Source organism: Mustelus asterias, chromosome 19 (genome assembly GCF_964213995.1).
Source record: "Mustelus asterias chromosome 19, sMusAst1.hap1.1, whole genome shotgun sequence".
NCBI classification, from domain to species: domain Eukaryota; kingdom Metazoa; phylum Chordata; class Chondrichthyes; order Carcharhiniformes; family Triakidae; genus Mustelus; species Mustelus asterias.
Genome location: NC_135819.1, coordinates 67458919 through 67476573, shown reverse-complemented (window position 1 = coordinate 67476573; position 17655 = coordinate 67458919). Strand labels below are relative to the sequence as shown.

The 17655-nt window shown below is 40.3% G+C and overlaps 1 protein-coding gene across 1 annotated transcript in view; it reads right to left on the bottom strand.

Annotated features, from left to right (window-relative positions):
* Nucleotides 1-17655, bottom strand: part of ube2h (ubiquitin-conjugating enzyme E2H (UBC8 homolog, yeast)) — a 127954-nt gene that overhangs the window by 16937 nt on the left and 93362 nt on the right. The window contains exons 4-5 of the mRNA XM_078235801.1: nucleotides 7823-7862; nucleotides 4833-4885 (exon numbers count right to left, since the gene is read on the bottom strand). Coding sequence (XP_078091927.1) covers nucleotides 4833-4885; nucleotides 7823-7862 — 93 coding nt within the window. The remainder of the gene's footprint in view (nucleotides 1-4832; nucleotides 4886-7822; nucleotides 7863-17655) is intronic.

The following is a 17655-nucleotide window of genomic DNA, read 5'->3' as shown; positions in this document are numbered from 1 at the left end:
CTTGTCAGCCTGGATCTGAAATGTCTCAACTTGTTGAGACTCTGAATTGGATTTGATTTGATTGAATTGGAAAAGTATTTTTAAAAAGTCCAATCAGTGCAGTGTAACAATCAAAAAAGTAATTTAATGTTGAATTACATGATCAAACAATGGGATACAAGTTAGGCCTTGATCAAAGTATGCTATACTGTGATTTGTCCCACACCTTGAATACTATGCAGAGTTCTGGTTGCTCAGAAACAAGGGAGATATTTGCACACAAATCTCTAGAGCGGGATTTGAACCGACAACCTTCAAGACTTGAGATTGATCATAATACCGATTAACTGAAACGTAAAATATTAGTGTATCTCATCTTGAAAATCACAAAAGTAACATAAAAGATAACAAAATGCCAAAACACAATGCAAAATTGAAGGCAGTATATTAAAAAGCAACAAAATGGACTTCTGGTATCAGAAGTTCGAGGATAGACTGGACTACAATGAGGAAAGTAAAGAGATGACCGTAGGTGTGTAGGGGAATGTGTGACGAAGGTAAATCCAGAATATGTTAAAGTAAGTTGCAAGACTATCACAAACTCAAAATAGAAGGCAGATTTACACCTGCTAAAATAAAATTGTTCATCTACAGACTGATGGACATGTGAGATGGATGGCCCGAACAACGCTCTCTTGGGGAAACCATTAGGATGAACGAACTTGGGATGATTAATAGCCTGCCTCAGCTGCAATTTCCTATGTTTGTGGTTGTTGTGACATTTGAAATTTGGTTTGATTTTCATGCAATCTTGATGGTGACCCATTAACTTGTGTTTCTAGTGTGACAGCTAGATGAAGTATGCAGTTTCCATAATTCACATCTGCCCTTATTTATTATACATCAGACTTTCTTTGAAGGTGGAAATCTTGTTTTTATTCATAATTGTAGAGGCGAGGTAGTTTGAGGGACAGGTCAGGATAGGAGATAATGGGAAAAGCACTAAGATCACAGAGAAAGCAAGATCTGAAAGAGTGCCAAGATGAAAGGAACAAGCTGAAAATCAAAGAACAATTTTTTGAAAATTGACAACAGGTCCAACAGGAGAAAGAGTAAGTGAGGGGAGAGAGAATACTTGAATTTCTTTGGTACCTCTCACAAACTCAAGACAACTTTGGACAACAAATGAAACACTTGGAAATTTTGGAATGGCAGCAGCTGATTTATACATTGCCAAGTCCCATAAACAACAAATTGGCCTGTTTAAGTGACATTAGTTGGAGAATATATATTGTCCAGAACACTGAACTCCCCTATCTTTTACGCTCAACTGAAGGCAGACAATACCTCAGGTTAAAGTCAGCACTGCACTGGAGTGTCAGCGTGGATTTTGCACAAATCTCTGGAGTGGGATTTGAACCTACAATCTTCAAGACTTGAGTGATTGATCATAATACTGATTAGCTGAAATGTAAAATATTAGTGTATTTCATCTTGAAAAGCACAAAAGTAACATAAAAAGCTAACAATGCCAAAAGAACGCAAAAGTTGTATGATCGGGAATGCTCAGTCTGAAAGGATGGTGGAAGCAGTTTAATCGTAACATTCGAAAGAAAATTGAAGAAATACGAAGGGGAAAAATGTAGAGCTTTGGGGAAAAGAGGAGTGGGACTAATTGGATAGTTCAACCATTTGCTGTACGTTAATTATTGCTCAATGACACTGAGAAATTGCAAGTACAAAAACAGATAATGCTTGGCCTACCGCTGAGTTTTTGCATGCAAGTGGCACTGGCAAGTGGTTGTGTTTAAATCACCTTTCAGTACACCATATTAAAAAGGAAACATCCTATAGCCATTTAAATTTGTCAAATGGCGTCAATTTAAAGAAAGGTCTCAGTGCTGGTCAACAACCAGCCAGGTGGCAAATCCTGGACATGGAAGTACACCTCTAACCAATACAAATTTACTGTTCAGGTTAAAAGCAAATCAGATGTTGGTAAAACTTGTCCAAGTATGATAAAAACTTAGCTGCACTGTTGAACTTAACTACCTTGACTTGTAATTCGAAGGTCATACAGGTCATACTAGGGTGGCACAGTGGTTAGAACTGCTCCTTCACAGTGCCAGGGACACGGGTCACTGTGTGTGGAGTTTGAATAGAATAGAATAGAATCACTACAGTACAGAAAGAGGCCATTCGGCCCATCGAGTCTGCACCGACCACAGTCCCACCCAGGCCCTACCCCCATATCCCCCCTCTAACCGACACATTTCAGGACACTAAGGGCAATTTTTTTTTAGCATGGCCAATCAACCTAACCTGCACATCTTTGGACTGTGGGAGGAAACCGGAGCATCCGGAGGAAACCCACGCAGACACGAGGAGAATGTGCAAACTCCACACAGACAGTGACCCAAGCCGGGAATCAAACCCAGGTCCCTGGAGCTGTGAAGTATCAGTGCTAACCACTGTGCTGCCGTGCCGCATGTTCTCCGTCTCTGCTTGGGTTTCCTCCGGGTGCTCCCGTTTCCTCCCACAGTCCAAAGATACGCAGCTTAAGTTGATTGGCCATGCTAAATTGATCTTGGTGTCAGGGATTTAGCAGGGTAAATACGTGGGATTATGGGATTGTGGTCAGTGCCGACTCGATGGATCGAATGGCCTCCTGCACTGTTGGGATTCTACGATTCTATGAATGATAAAAACTTCACGTAAATTAGGCACTGGTCCTGCAGCAAATAGGCGATACATCAATGTATTAACAGTCTATGAACTGCTCAATCCTGGCAAAGCCCTAACCCTTCATCTCTTAATTTGCTGCTTAAAGACAAAGAAGCCTCTCTTTGGAGTCAAATGACTTTTTAAGCAGAAGATTGATTAAAATGTATTTAGGCTAGTTTAATCCAGAAAATTATTTCTCGTCTTCCCAGAAAGCAAGGCACTCAGATTTCTGAGATCCAGCAACTGGAGAGAGAAACATTTAACAGATAATGCAGATTACGGATTGAACTCCTCCAATTAGCAAGTGACTGTCCGAGTATCCCTTTACTTGGGCTTCTGAAGGCCCTCTTCCAGGCCCATATGTACCATTTAGCTGACACAAGGTGGTGTACAAGTTTTTTTTCCCCCAACCATACCAGGTTTCATCCACAGGTGGCATCTTGATACTAATCAATCAACCTTCTCTAGAATATTTAATCTATCTATAATTATCCTAGAGCTTTCAAAACCAGGTGCTGGAACTACACTGATTCCTTTCTCTCAAAAGCAATTTTTAATGGCTGGCTATTCTAAATACCTATCACAATTTGAAGAGTCTCAATATCCCTTCCTTGCAAAGAGCTTGTCACTTTGGTACTGTGCGCTCCAGGGCTGCGGTTGCAAGTTACATTGAATCACTTTGTACTCATATTATCACTGCTTCTTAGCATTTTAAAAACATCTTGATCATGCCCTGTTCTCACTTCCCCAAAGAACATTTTTGTCAGCTAAGTCCAAACCCCAGTATTATCTTCCTAAATGGTAACAAAGGTGAAATACAGCCTGTGCAATTAATGAGAAAAATCACAATAGTCTTTTTTTTCTAATCAAATGCCCATAAAACACATCCCTGTACTCATCAACTTCACAGGTCCACAACAGTTGATATTTTCAGTGAAATTATAAATGAACAAATCCAAAAAGTGCTTTGTTTTGCAATGAATTCCCACTTATTAACTTTTCATTACTAGACATACAGTTCTTTACATCCAATGGTGCCTTTTCTCACTGCAACTTAATTCTTATCTGAATAGCCACTTAGGAATATCAGCGGGATGCAGAAATTCATATGAACACAGTTCTTATAACTAAATAGTTTACTGAAAGCTCCAGCATCATCTTCAATGAATACAAATTCACCATACAAGCAGATCAAAAATCTCCTCAAACCCATCTCAGAATAAACAGGCAAATGAACAATTTGATTAATTCAGCATTTCTACCCTGCTTTGCAACTTCACTTCCCTTCATCCAGCTACTCAGTTCTTCAATCATTTTACTAAATTGTCAATACAAAGGATGATGCATATTCACCTGTATATAAATCCAGTACCATTAATTGGATTTCATCAATCTAGGAAAAAAGCACTGGGGACTTTCATGCCACTATTGCAATGAGGTAAAGTGTTGCAGATCGAGGGCGGGAGTGGGTACTTTTTGTATCACCCCATTCCACAATAATAGGCAACAATTCTTTTATTTTCCTTATTGACTGAAGGCACTCAATTGTCCATGCTTCTTACTATATATATGATCAACATACTTTAAATTACTCTGCTTATCGATTTTAAGACACAAAATTCCTGTTCAATCAATTTTGTCTCTTAATCAGGCCCTTATGGTTCTGGATAGTATGCCATTACATACCTACTACAATCTTTCAATTTGCTAAGTCAGGTTTAGATCCAGGATGTGACTGGCTTATTGGGTTTGGGAACATGAGCAAGATTAGCTACACATTGCAGAAACACACTTAGTAAAATGGTTGAAGAACTGAGTAGCTGGATGAAGGGAAGTGAAGTTGCAAAACAGGGTAGAAATGCTGAATTAATCAAATTGTTCATTTGCCTGCTTATGCTGAGATGGATTTGAAATGATTTTTGATCATCTTGTATGGTGAATTTGTATTCATTGAAGATGCTGGAGCTTTCAATAAACTATTTAGTCACAAGACCCGTCATAAAATATTCATTTTGCTCCTACCTCGACAATCAAGACAGGAACCCTAGCTCCACTTAATGCAGGAGTACACTGGCATCCATTGAAAAAACGGATGTAAAATTCCCCGCCCCCCCACAAAAACTACTCACCATAAAGAGCTGTCCACGTCTGGTTAATTACATCTAGACATACGGTTCCTGATCTAGAAATAGAAGCAAAAAAAAAAAGAGGAATGCCTGAAACAGGGTTAGATGCCAGTAAAATTCTTATAACTCACGACCTTATTTAAAGACCATGTCAAAACCAAGCCCAGCGGTAATTGGAGTGGCCAGGGATCTGTGCAAAACATAGCAGTGTCAAGCCTCATCTTCAAGGAACCAGAGTAGTACAGCCAACTCCTATAAATAAACTTATGCTGAGGATTTAGGTGAATGGCCTATGTCAAAGAAAGAGTTCCAATGATGGTAAAGGAGTATGGTTTTCATTGTGTGAATATATATACATAGCACATGCACATGAGCCACATTGCGAGCCCAACTAATAATCTGAAATTGTCAGTGTAATTCTTATCGAATTGTTTAGCAGTTTTGAACAATTGCAGAATCACATCAAATGTTGGACATCATGTTTCAAATTTTGCAAGCATGGGCTGATTGGGTATAGTCAGTGTTTTGTTTGTTGCAAACAAACGAAGGGATGTGCTGTTTAATATGATTCGCCAGTTATTTGGATGTATACCCTAGATACCAGGCATCACATCAACACTGAAATTCATACACCACATTACTCGTGTGTGTGATAGACAGAATGTCTTTTTGGCTTGACGGCAGTACCTTGTTAGTGGAGAATATCATTCGTGTTGCTGCTGCATAGTAGCAGCCTGAAACAACTAGTTTTACCTGTTGTTCAAATCTTTGGGGCACCTTACCCTTCCAGGGCAATCTGAAGTAGACACACACTTTTTAGGACTGAAAGTGGCAGCCTTAGGCCTATTCAAGATTTTGCGTAATACAGAGAGCAATCAGATCAGATCAGGGTAGCCATGATGTGCCCTATTTCAGCATCAAGCTTGCATGGTGAGCAAATGGCTTTGGCCCCATTTATGATCTTGTTGATAAGGCCACTATTATAACACATGGAACTGTAGGAATCCCAAAGCACCTTGACCAGTGAAGGCAGGTTTGTAATCCACAGTAGTAAAGAACCCACTGGCTGATTTCTCAATTCGCATGTTGAGAAAAGGAAGCTCACTTGACTGCTCCATTTCAAAAGGTGATTTTGAGCTTGCAGCTCATTAAGCTGCGTAGGAAATTTTTATATGTAGCCGAGGATTCAAATATAGCAAACATATCATCTATGTAGCAGAAATATGCAAGCAGCAGCAGGTTAGGTATCAATCCGTCAAAGACACGTTTCTCGTGGAGGCCAGTGAAGATGTTTGAGAGAGCTCAGCCTAGAGGGGTGTTGTTAAAACTGAGGGGTGTTGTTAAAACTGAACACATGAACCCAGCAACTCCTGCAACTGAGTTCAATGAATACAGATTCAAACAATGACAGTTTGTCTAGATCACCATGATATAGTGAAGCAGGGCAAATGTCTATGGATTCCTTTAAAGGTACATTGATGAATAAGCTAGCAAGGTCGAAAGACTACATGTACACAGCATTGCTATCAATATGCAAGTCCTGTATGATCTTAATAAAGAAAATTACCGTGTGGGGAAAACTTGATCCGAACTAGTAGTAGCAATTTGCCCAACTATTCTGCCAATTTACATTGTACAGAACCAGTCATAGATAAGATAGGACGCACAAAGACATAATTTGTGTGCGCCTTGGGCAGTTCATACATATGTGGACACAGTCAGCCATGAGGACGAATACCATCACATTTATCATCTAGCAGCTTGTTATTCTTGCACCCGTCCAGCAACTGTTTTGGTAATTTGCTTTCGAGCAGGGCTGTCCAGTCATGCCGAGTGGCAGGTCTAATAGATAGGAATTTGATCTCGTCATTAAGAACTGGGTGCATTTTGTTTGTGGAGTCTCCATAGCAATGCCTCTACCAGAGTGCACTTGCCAACCGATCAACATTCTTTTCATGTGGTACAATTGTTGCTCCCTTTGCAATTGCTATTCTTGCAAATTCTGTCCTGATGAGTGCAAGATGAAAAGCTTCAACAACAAGTTTCTTTTCTTCCCCCCCAGTAATACGAAGTTTTGTACTAACAAACAACTGGAGGTCATCTTGCTTAAGTTAACTTGGACAAACCATTGACATGGGGAAGCAATACAAATTGCGTGTTACATGATACTAAACTGCAGTCTAAACTGAGCGGGTCCAATCATGACGGCTGATTTGTATGCTCAACCTCTGAAATAAGGCAGCTTATCAATTCATATCTGGTCTCATTTTATTCAAGAGTTTCTACAAGCTACAATTGAGCAACCGGCGAGCACATGAAAGATGTGACTCTCCAAATTAGGTCAAAAGAAAGGATGACTGGTTCAGTTCTGGGTTAAGCTATTATACAAATAGCAGTAAAGCAGTACAAGCCTATTTCCATAAAAGCAAGATGCTCAGACTACTTCTGGGAGTAATTCATGCCACTGAGCTAATATTGAAGACAATATCCTTCTAATGGAAAAACTAAAACAAAAAATTCTCTCCGCCTCCATTACACTACACTGAAATTCTGGTTATACTGATCACTATAGTTTCTGAATGCACCAACTAATAATAACCCAATTTTTTGTTTAAACTTCTTGCTTCATTCTTCCCATAAATTGATCTCAAAATACTTTGTTCATGCCTCTCCCCAACTTAACATCTTCCAAAGACAGCATCTCCTTGTGGGTGTATAGTGCCAGAAGTACCACCTTCTCATAATTTCATGTGGGGGCCTAGCAGTCATATGACCATTTATGACATGTGCAATAAAATTTATTTTGTTGAAGGAGAGAAAGAGGAGGTAATTTTGTGCATTTAGGCAACAGATGCACAGACAATGGAAATGTAAAACTGTCATTTCTTGGGAATTGATAGTCACCGTCAGCTAGTCAACCCAACCATTCATTCTCCACTTCCTCATCCCAAAACATTCCCATAGGTGCTTCAGGGAGAAAAAAAGTTACTTACGCTTCATCAATGTTCGGATGGAAGATTTTATTCATGAATCCTGTAAATAAAAACAAAAAAAGTCACCTTCACCAAAATGGAAAACCAGTAACATTTGGAAGAAATGGGTGTATAAATAGTTTCTGCTCTTTTGGGACAAGTGGCGAGCCAATCCATTAAAAGAATTGCAACATTCCACAAAGAAAGAGAAAACATTTTACATGGGTGGCACGGTGGTTAGCACTGCTGCCATACAGCGCCAGGGACCCAGGTTCAATTCTGGCCTCGGGTCACCGTCTGTGTGGAGTTTGCACTTTCTCCCCGTGTCTGCATGAGTTTCCTCCAGTTTCCTCCCACAGTCCAAAGATGTGAGGGTTAGGTGGATTGGCCATGCAAAATTGACCCTATTGTCAGGAGGATTAGCAGTGTAAATATATGGGGTTACGGGGAGCGGGGCATGTTGATTTGCCTCTTCGTGTCCCGGAATGCGTAGATTAGAGGGATTAGCGGGGTAAATAATTAGGGTTATGGGGATCGGGCCTGGGTGGGATTGTTGTCGGTACAGACTCGATGGGCTGAATGGCCTCCTTCTGTACTGTAGGGATTCTATGATAGACTGTATGAAATTGAGTTATTGTAATTGTGCTGTTAGTTTGACTCCGACTAGCCTCAAGTTATTATTATACAATGTGTGCTTTGAGTTACGAAGACTAATTCCGTCTAGTCATTTTTGAAATATTGCTTCCCCACCCAACTTGCATCATTTTGAGGTTTACCTCCTGAAAGACAAATCATCAGAGGTCATATTTCTTTGTTGCTTGTGCAAAAATTCCCTGTCCCTAAAATCTGAGGTCGATAAAGTGTGTAGACCAAACAGATGAAGGCAGGAACTTGGTGATATTTTATGCTATTGCTTTCAACATGCTTCAAAATTAAACCTAGCACAGATGGGCTTAAATTATGCTAGAACATTTAAACTAGAAATCAGATGGTCCTTCAAGCAGAAGTTAGGCTCCAATGAAATGCTTACTTCATCAACCAAGCACCACCATTCAAACACAACTGTAGTGGGTTTGAGCCTTTCAAATCAGATGTCTTATATTAGAGAGAAAGACAAAGACACCATCACAGCAAATATCAAACTGCCACACTAAATGCTGATTGCTGTTTCACCAGGGAAGACTTGGCTTATCCATCTTCCAATTATATTCCCTGAGCTGAAGGATAAGAGTAATCTGATTAACATTAACGCAATTTTCAAACGCATTACCATTTGTTTTTCCCCTTTTTTCTTGAAGGGACTAGATTACATTGGTCTGTAAATGAACACTATCCAACAGAGGTAAGGAACTAGATCACAATACGTCAGCAAATTATTTGCTGTAGGGGAAGTATGCAGCAGAGCTTGATCATATCCTTAACTGGCACTACGAGAAGTTCCCTTTCCAGCAGACAGGAAGTGAGCCAATAAAAGCAGAAACCTAAGCCAGAGCAACTGTAACATCCCAACTGATGCCTGAACTGAGATCAGCTCACACAACACAACTGGAGAACAAACTTAAAAGCTTTCCAATTACATGGTTCATTTCTAAATCAGATGTGCAAAATTTGCATTTATATAGTGCCATATCACATGAGCCAAACATTCCAAATTCGTGTTTTAGGAAGGCAAATTTGAGAGCCATTGCCCACACAGTAAGATTTCACAACTAACAATGAGATGAATGGGCAGTTTTCAGTTTTGACATTGTTGGTTGAGGGAGTGATGTTAGCCAGGACACTGGGATGGATAACCGATGCTCTCATTCATATGTGGCATTGGGATTTTTAATACGCATCTGAACAAACACACAGGACACAATTTTCATTTTTTTGTCCAAGGGACAGCAGTCATTGAAACTTTATTGGAGTTTCAGCTGAGTTTGAGAGAGTGGGCTTGAAGCCACAAATTCCAACTGAGGGAAGAGTGCCATCAACAGAGGCAATCTGAAATTATAAGAGGTGGCAGTGCCCACAAACAGACTGAGGCAAAGCAAATTTTGAAAAGAAGAGTTTTATACTTTGTGGTAACAGGTTTCCAGAGATAGAAATCATAGAAACCCTACAGTGCAGAAGGAGGCCATTCGGCCCATCGAGTCTGCACCGACCACAATCCCACCCAGGCCCTACCCCCATATCCCTACATATTTACCCACTAATCCCTCTAACCTACACATCTCAGGACACTAAGGGGCAATTTTAGCATGGCCAATCAACCTAACCCACACATTTTTGGACTGTGGGAGGAAACCAGAGCACCCGGAGGAAACCCACGCAGACACTAGGAGAATGTGCAAACTCCACACAGACAGTGACCCGAGCCGGGAATCGAACCCAGGTCCCTGGAGCTGTGAAGCAGCAGTGCTAACCACTGTGCTACCGTGCCGTTTGTGAGGGAGTTAAAGCTCTGAAATACTCCCAATCCATTTCACCATCATTACTACATGGAGAAACAATTATTATGTCCCTTTTCCCAAAGGCAGGTCTGCCAGTTCTCTGCTATTTCCTGGGACAAACTACGAAGACTGTCAAACAAAAATTAATGAGTATGTGCCCCATTCATTGTAGAAACCCCTGGTAGCTCTTGGAACATAAAAAAAATAGCAGGAATTCACCATTTGATCCCTTGAATCTACTCTGCCATTCATTAAGACCATGGATGATTTACCTCAACTCCCCTTTTCCACCCTATCCCTATAACCCCAGATTCTATTAATGTCCAAAAATGCATCAATCTTAGTATTGGAATATACTCATCAACTTAGTATCCACAGCCCTTTGGGGTAAACAACTTCAAAGATTCATAAACCTGAGAGAAGAAATTTCTTCTCATTTCAGTCCTAAACAGTCAACCGTTCATCCCGAAGCCATGACTCTTAGTTCTAGACTCTACTGCTGGGGAAAAAGCCTCCGAACATATACCCCCTCCAAGTTCTCTAGGAAGTTTATACATTTGATGAGATCAGCTCTCACTCTAAACTCAAAAGAATTCTGCTCCAAGGCAAAAAAAAAGTATTCCTTCGACCACGCAAACTGAACATAACATTAGGTGTGGTCTCACCAAAGCCCATGCAATTGCAGCAAAAGAAACTCTAATAGTTCAATCCCCTTTTGATAAAGTCTAACATAGTATTCGCCTTCCAAATTGCTTACTGTAACTGAATGTTGATCTTGTGATTTGTGCACAGACACCAAGATCCCTCCGAATACTGACACTTGCTAGTCTCAGTTAGTGTTTTCCAATTCTTCTGACCAGAATGGATAATTTCTGCTGATTCAGGAGATTTTTAATTTCACTCCAGAAATCCAAACACTGCCATCACCAAAATGACGGTTATGCATAATTGTAGGTCCAAGTTATTTTTATGATAGGTTTGGTTCAATATGAATGCCCAGCAGTGAAATTATAGATTATATCCCTGCCAACACAAGTTTTAATAGCAGTATGGGTGGCTAAAGGTCTGTCACTGATAAGGTGATTAAGAGCATCAAGCTTGCAGCATATCACACAACACCGAGACATATTTTTGTTATAGTAAATTGCTAACCAACACCTAAATAATCCTGGTGATGAGCTGCACTGTTAATTAACTCTGAATTCCCACTTATTAACACACTAACCAAATGTCATTAGCAGCAAACATTTACAATGCAATTAAAATGTTCCATCTTGTGCACGCGCTGTGTTAGAAGCCATTCCATATTGGATAATAAAAGGTTTGGAGCTACAAGCCTACAGCTCACGTGCTAAATCACAAACTTGAAGACTAAGCAGTATGTAGGCATTAGCAGAACCTGAATTACAGCCATGAACTCACTGCCAGCTGTTCCCTATCCTGTAGAATGTACGCTGAATAATAAGTTTTCTATTAGGAAGGTGGGTCTGTTTTGATTCTATGCTTGGGTAATGTGAGGGTACTGTTTAAAGTTTACTTAGTGTCACAAGTAGACTTACATTAACACTGCAATGAAGTTACTTTGAAAATCCCCGAGTGACCACGCTCCAGCGTCTGTTCAGGTATACGGAGGTAGAATTTAGCATGGCCAATGCAGCTAACCAGAATATCTTTTGGACTGTGGGAGGAAACCGGAGCACCTGGAGGAAACCCACCTCAGACACAGGGAGAACGTGTAGACTCCACACAGACAGTGACCCAAGTGGGAATTGAACCCGAATCCCTGGTACTATGAGGCAGCAGTGCTAACCACTGTGCCTGAATATTAGAACTTCCCCTCTCCTTGATCCTCCGGTCAGGACTGGTATCCAAATTAATTATACACTAACATTCACCATACCATGTGCTTTGATACTTGCCATTTCTAGATTCTACATTAATTCTAGCAGTATAATAGAATATCTAATGACAGCTGTCACAAAGTGCACATTTAGGTGGAACCAAAAATAACATGATCCCTGGTCTGTATAGATAAGTTATCTCAGCCAATGTGCTATCTATAACTTTCCACCTTCGCCCAGTTCTGTTAATTCAGAACACTCATTTCAAAAACCAGATGACTAACTGATCAACGCCTCAGTTCTTGTATATTGTAATATTCCTTATATATTGCATTCAGATTTATCAAATTAAGTGAATTACAGGCCAAAACACAAGGTCAATTGTGTTAAAATACAAAATTCTCGTAGTAACTCGACATTCTGTATAATAATTATTAGAAGAACATTTGTATATCAATACACTTCAGTGCCTGATTTTTTTATGGTGTGTTGGAATTGTTGTTCGCGCTATTTCATTTTTAGTTTTGTTCAGTTCAAAATGTATTCTCCAGACACAAATCAATTTTGAAAACAAAATCTAACTAGACCTGGCATTGGATGTTTTTCGAAGTAGATATTTTACTGAGACTGAACGTATGGCCATTGCAGTTCATTAGAATCCTGTGGACAACATTGCAGACTAACCATTTGGACATGATTGTATTCTACATCCATCAGCATTTGACCAATGCTTCATTAGATGAGCCAGTAGATAGCATGAAACCATCATTCGAGTGAAGGAAATACTTTGCTTTACGTGTGCAGGCCAAGTAGAAACACCAATAAGAAACTTTTTTTTAAACTCATGGCTGGGCCAGCAACGGAGTGGCTTGCTAGGCCATTTCAAAGGTCAGTTAAGTGGACCTGGAGTCACATTTGGATGGCCTTCTCGAAAGGACATTAATGGGTTAAGACAATCAACAATGGTTTCATGGTCATCATTAGATGTCATTAGACTTTTAATTGATTTATTAAATAAATTTGTTTTGAATTCAAATTTCACCACCTGCTATGGTAGGATTCAAACCCAGGTCCCCAGAGCATTGCCCTGGGTCTCTGGATTACTAGTCCAGTGGCAATACCATTAGACTGGCACCTCCCTTATTGCTGTTCAACATTCAAGGCCTGACTCTTTAAAAAGCCTTGTTTCGAAAATGTGTCAAGTCAAAAAACAAAATGGGAATAGGAGGATGTTCAGGCCAGGTTTCAAGTTCTGACTTTGTTTTAAAAAGGAAAAGGTGCCTGGATGGCTCTGTTGAAAATTTTCCCAGTTCTCTCCTGAGAACACACAATGAAACCTAGGAATATTGATATCTTTGAACGCTGTGCCTCAGATGAATATTTTGGTCCTCCAGATCACTGATGCTGGTCATGGTAGTGGTCTGTACGCAAATCAGACCGCTATGTATAATGGGTGTCAGCATGTGGGACTGGAGGATGCCCAGATAGCATCTGACCCAAAAGAAAATAGTTCCTGGCTGAGTACTGATTCACAACATCAGCTGCTCCAGTTGGCGCTCAGACCAGATAAGAAATGTGGCTTCTATTAAAATCAATGCTTTAATATGCATACAAACATCAATATTAAATGTCACTGGAGTAGTGAACAGTCAGTCTGTTAAAAAAGGGGTAACCCTCAGGATATTTACAACAAGATTGGTCCTATGGCCCCAAGTACATTTTTGCATCAGTAGTTTGCTTAGAGTTTTTGCCTGATTCACCTTCCCATTTTGATATCCGCAGATCTTGATCGAGTGCTTGAGGGATAAGACTAAGGGGAAAGAAATTACATTTCAGAAATTTTCAGACAATTCATTCAAGAACTGGACTTGTTCAGATACTGGATAGGTGGCAATCCCATTGTTAAATTCGTAACAATTTTAAAAGTGAGGGACTTCAAGCAGATCTGTTCTATTCATCCATGAGCAAATGTTCCTCAGGTTGCAGTACATCCTCTGATTCAAGCTGTCCGAGATTTAAAAATGTTTACAAACTCAGCTCCAACAGCACAAAAAGCCAAATGGGCACAGCCATGGCAGGCAACTGGCTTAGCCATTCACTTTCAGATCTGACTGAGATGTTAAGGGGTTAACATCCCATGAATCTCCTATGATCTTGGCCATTTGTAAAAAAGGTGTGCAAGCTGAGCTCCTGCAAAACTGCAAACGCAGCTGGTTGCTGTAAGATAAAGTGAAGTAAATTCTTAACTTGAAAGCTGTGATTAACTGCATCTTGCTGTTTGGAACAATTTCTTATAAACGAACTCAGCTTCAACAGCACAAAAAGCCAAATGGACACCGCCATGGCAGGCAACTGGCTTAGCCATTCACTTTCAGATCTGACTGGACACAAAATACCAGGGCTGTAATCTGCCAAAACTGTTCACTGTTTCAGGAATGCCAAGCTGACAAAGGTAAACTATGCCCTCCTTGTTCTCCTCGACCTATCCACCAACTTTGAGATGGTTCACTAACTCCTTCTCCAACGCTTCTCCTCCCTCATCTAGAAGGGTGGGATTGCACTCATCTGGTTCAATTTTCATCTATCCTGTGTTCTGACACAGAAGTGATGTTTCTGTCTGCGTGACTTTGGAACCCCCCCCAAAGGGATATACCTCCCCTTGTAATCTTAAGTTAGTGTGCATGGGATAGTAAAAAGTAAAGTTTATTAGTCACAAGTAAGGCTAACATGAACACTGCAATGAAGTTACTGTGAATTCCCCTAGTCGCCACAGTTCAGCGTCTCTTCAGGTCAATGCACCTAACCAGCACGTCTTTCAGAATGTGGGGGGAAACTGGAGCACCCAGAGGAAACCCATGCAGACATGGGGAGAATGTGCAAACTCCACACAGACCGTGACCCAAGCCAGGAATCGAACCAGGGTCCCTGGCGCTGTGAAGCAGCAGTGCTAACCACTGTGCTACCATTTGGTTTATTAAAGCAGGATCTGCCACTCTCTATCATGAAAAATTAACAGGTCTTTATTTTTAAAACTGATGACAACCTTATTAAACAATCAAACTCTCCAATAGAATGCTATTCCAATTACAAGACTCATTCAGGATTAATTAAATGAATTACAGAATATAGTCACTCTAAAGTAATATAATGCTCGGCGTCTGTTGGAAGTATGAACTTTCTTCTGATGCTTCGGTCTGGAATACTTTGAGTTGATTTCTCCTTCTATTTAGATGGCGATTTGAAGAAGCTATATATTAAAACTGCAGTACTTCATACGAGAGCCTCGCCATTCCCGCAAGAGGCAGCAAGCATGCTCTGTCATCTCCCCTTGTCGGGGTTTAAATACCTGCAATTACCCCTCAATATTCCTGCAATTTGAGTAGCTTGTGACTGTTAACCACATTCAAATTTGAATTCAATTGGTTCTGTGCCTCTGAGTGCTTACTTTAAACTCATTGGTCCAATTTCAAAACCTGTTTTGCTCTGGTTGCTGCTTCGGATATACATGTTGCAAAGTTGGCTTCTGCAGCTTCAAATCCCAAGCACAAAGACATGTGTTTTAAAGAGACAATGCTATACGATTTATTTTGGTTTTCTTCGCATTTCTTTTCAATATTTACATTTGTCAAGCACCACATTTTTAACCTTATACATGTCACTTCATAAACACCTGTCACAGCTAAAGGATCCCCTACCTACCCCATTATCTCCGATGTCCCACAAGGAACTACATCTGACCCTCACCCAATTCTCATCGACATCTTACCTTTCAGCGACATCACCTGAAAACTGTCAGTTGCCACATGTAGGCCGCCGCTACACAGCTTTACTCATCATCAATTCTCGCTGAGCCACTAGTTGTCAGGCTGCTTTCCTGAGATCCAGTATTTCCTCCAATTAAATGTTGGAGAAAAAACAAAGCTATGTTCTTCAGTCCCCATCACAAAATCTGATCCATAGCCAGCTACTTTATCTCTCTCCCTGGCAACTATTCATAACCTTGGTCACAGTTAACCCCAAGATGAGCTCACATTCTACCATCCAATAACTTGAGATCATCCTGAACATTGCTGCCTTTACTCTCAACCAGATCTCATGCACCCATCACCCATGTACTCACTGACCTACTCCAGCTCACGGTTGAAAACTTCAATTTCAAACATTATGCTTCTTTCAACATCTCTGTAACGTTAGGTCTCCCTGCTTCTAATCAGTTAGCCCTACAACCTCAGATACCTGCAGTCCTCCAATTCTGGTCTCGAGCATCCCCAATTTTAATCACAAACACCTGTGGTGGCCAAGCCTTGAGCTGCCAAAACCCAAGCTCCAGAATTCCCCCTCGACTTCTTTCCTGTTTTAAGATGCTCCTTAAAATCTACCTCTGACCAGGTTTTTCTTCACCTTCGCTAACATTTCCTTCTGGAGCTCAGTGTCAAATTTTGGTCAATAAACTTCTGTGAACTGTCTTAGAACATTTTCCCATGTTAAAGGCACTGTATAAATACAAGCTGTTGTTCTTAAAAGTCAATGGAAAAATTTTCAAAAATTAAGTGAACCCACTGAACAGGCCCACAGCCACAAAATACACAGTCCACAGGACAAAGTTATTTGACTCGAAGAATAGGACTATTTTCTTCACTTCAGCCCAGTTGTGTCCTGCGTGTCTTTCGGTCCACCAGCTATCAAAAGATATCAGAAACTTAAATTTCTTTTTACTGCCAGGTTCTGTGAACTAAGCTAATCTGTTCATTCTACACTAAATGGGAGATCACAAATAGTTTTAAATAATTGAATTGTATTTGCAATTTTTTCCCCCAGATTTAGACAACCTGACACCCCATTCTCAAAATACCCTATTGCCCGACCGTGCAGTGGATGTTAATGGAGACGTGGAATAAAGCAAACCTGTGGTTACTTCCCACTTGGGAAAAAGCCACCATCTCCAATTGTTGCCTTACCCCAACAGGCCCGTTAAAGAAAGATTTTTCTAAGTGAGGAATCAGACTCCATGAGAAGTGCGCTGCATCACCTCTCTAAACTGAGGTGGTCATGTCTAACGCTTCCTAAACTGAGGTGGTCATGTTGAAATCAGCCTACTGTGAATGAATGGACAGGGTTCAAGAATGTAGACATTTATCCATATGTCATTCTAATACAGAACAAGAGAGAACAGCTAATGTGGACAGAATTGATTTAAATTGTGTGCTTGGAAATTCTATCTTCTGGTCACAATGATACTGAAAATCGAGAGAATAATTTCAGGTCTAAGACATCATCGTCAAAGGATAGGCAAACATGGATGATTAAATAAATATATTGGTTGGCAATAATGATGCAACATGGAGCTAAAAGGGTTGTTTGGTTAAAACATAGGCATTTAAAAATCGAGTTTAAAAAAACACAGGAGTGTAAAATGAAAGTTAATGCAATATAAATAAGGACGTATGTTTTTACTGTAGTGGTTGCAAGACGTAAAAAAAGGCTCATCCAGTAAAGACCCCTGCCCCCAACAGACACTCCAACAACTGTGCAGCACTCCGTTCAATGACCCAAGTGTTTTAAAAGATTAATCCACCAA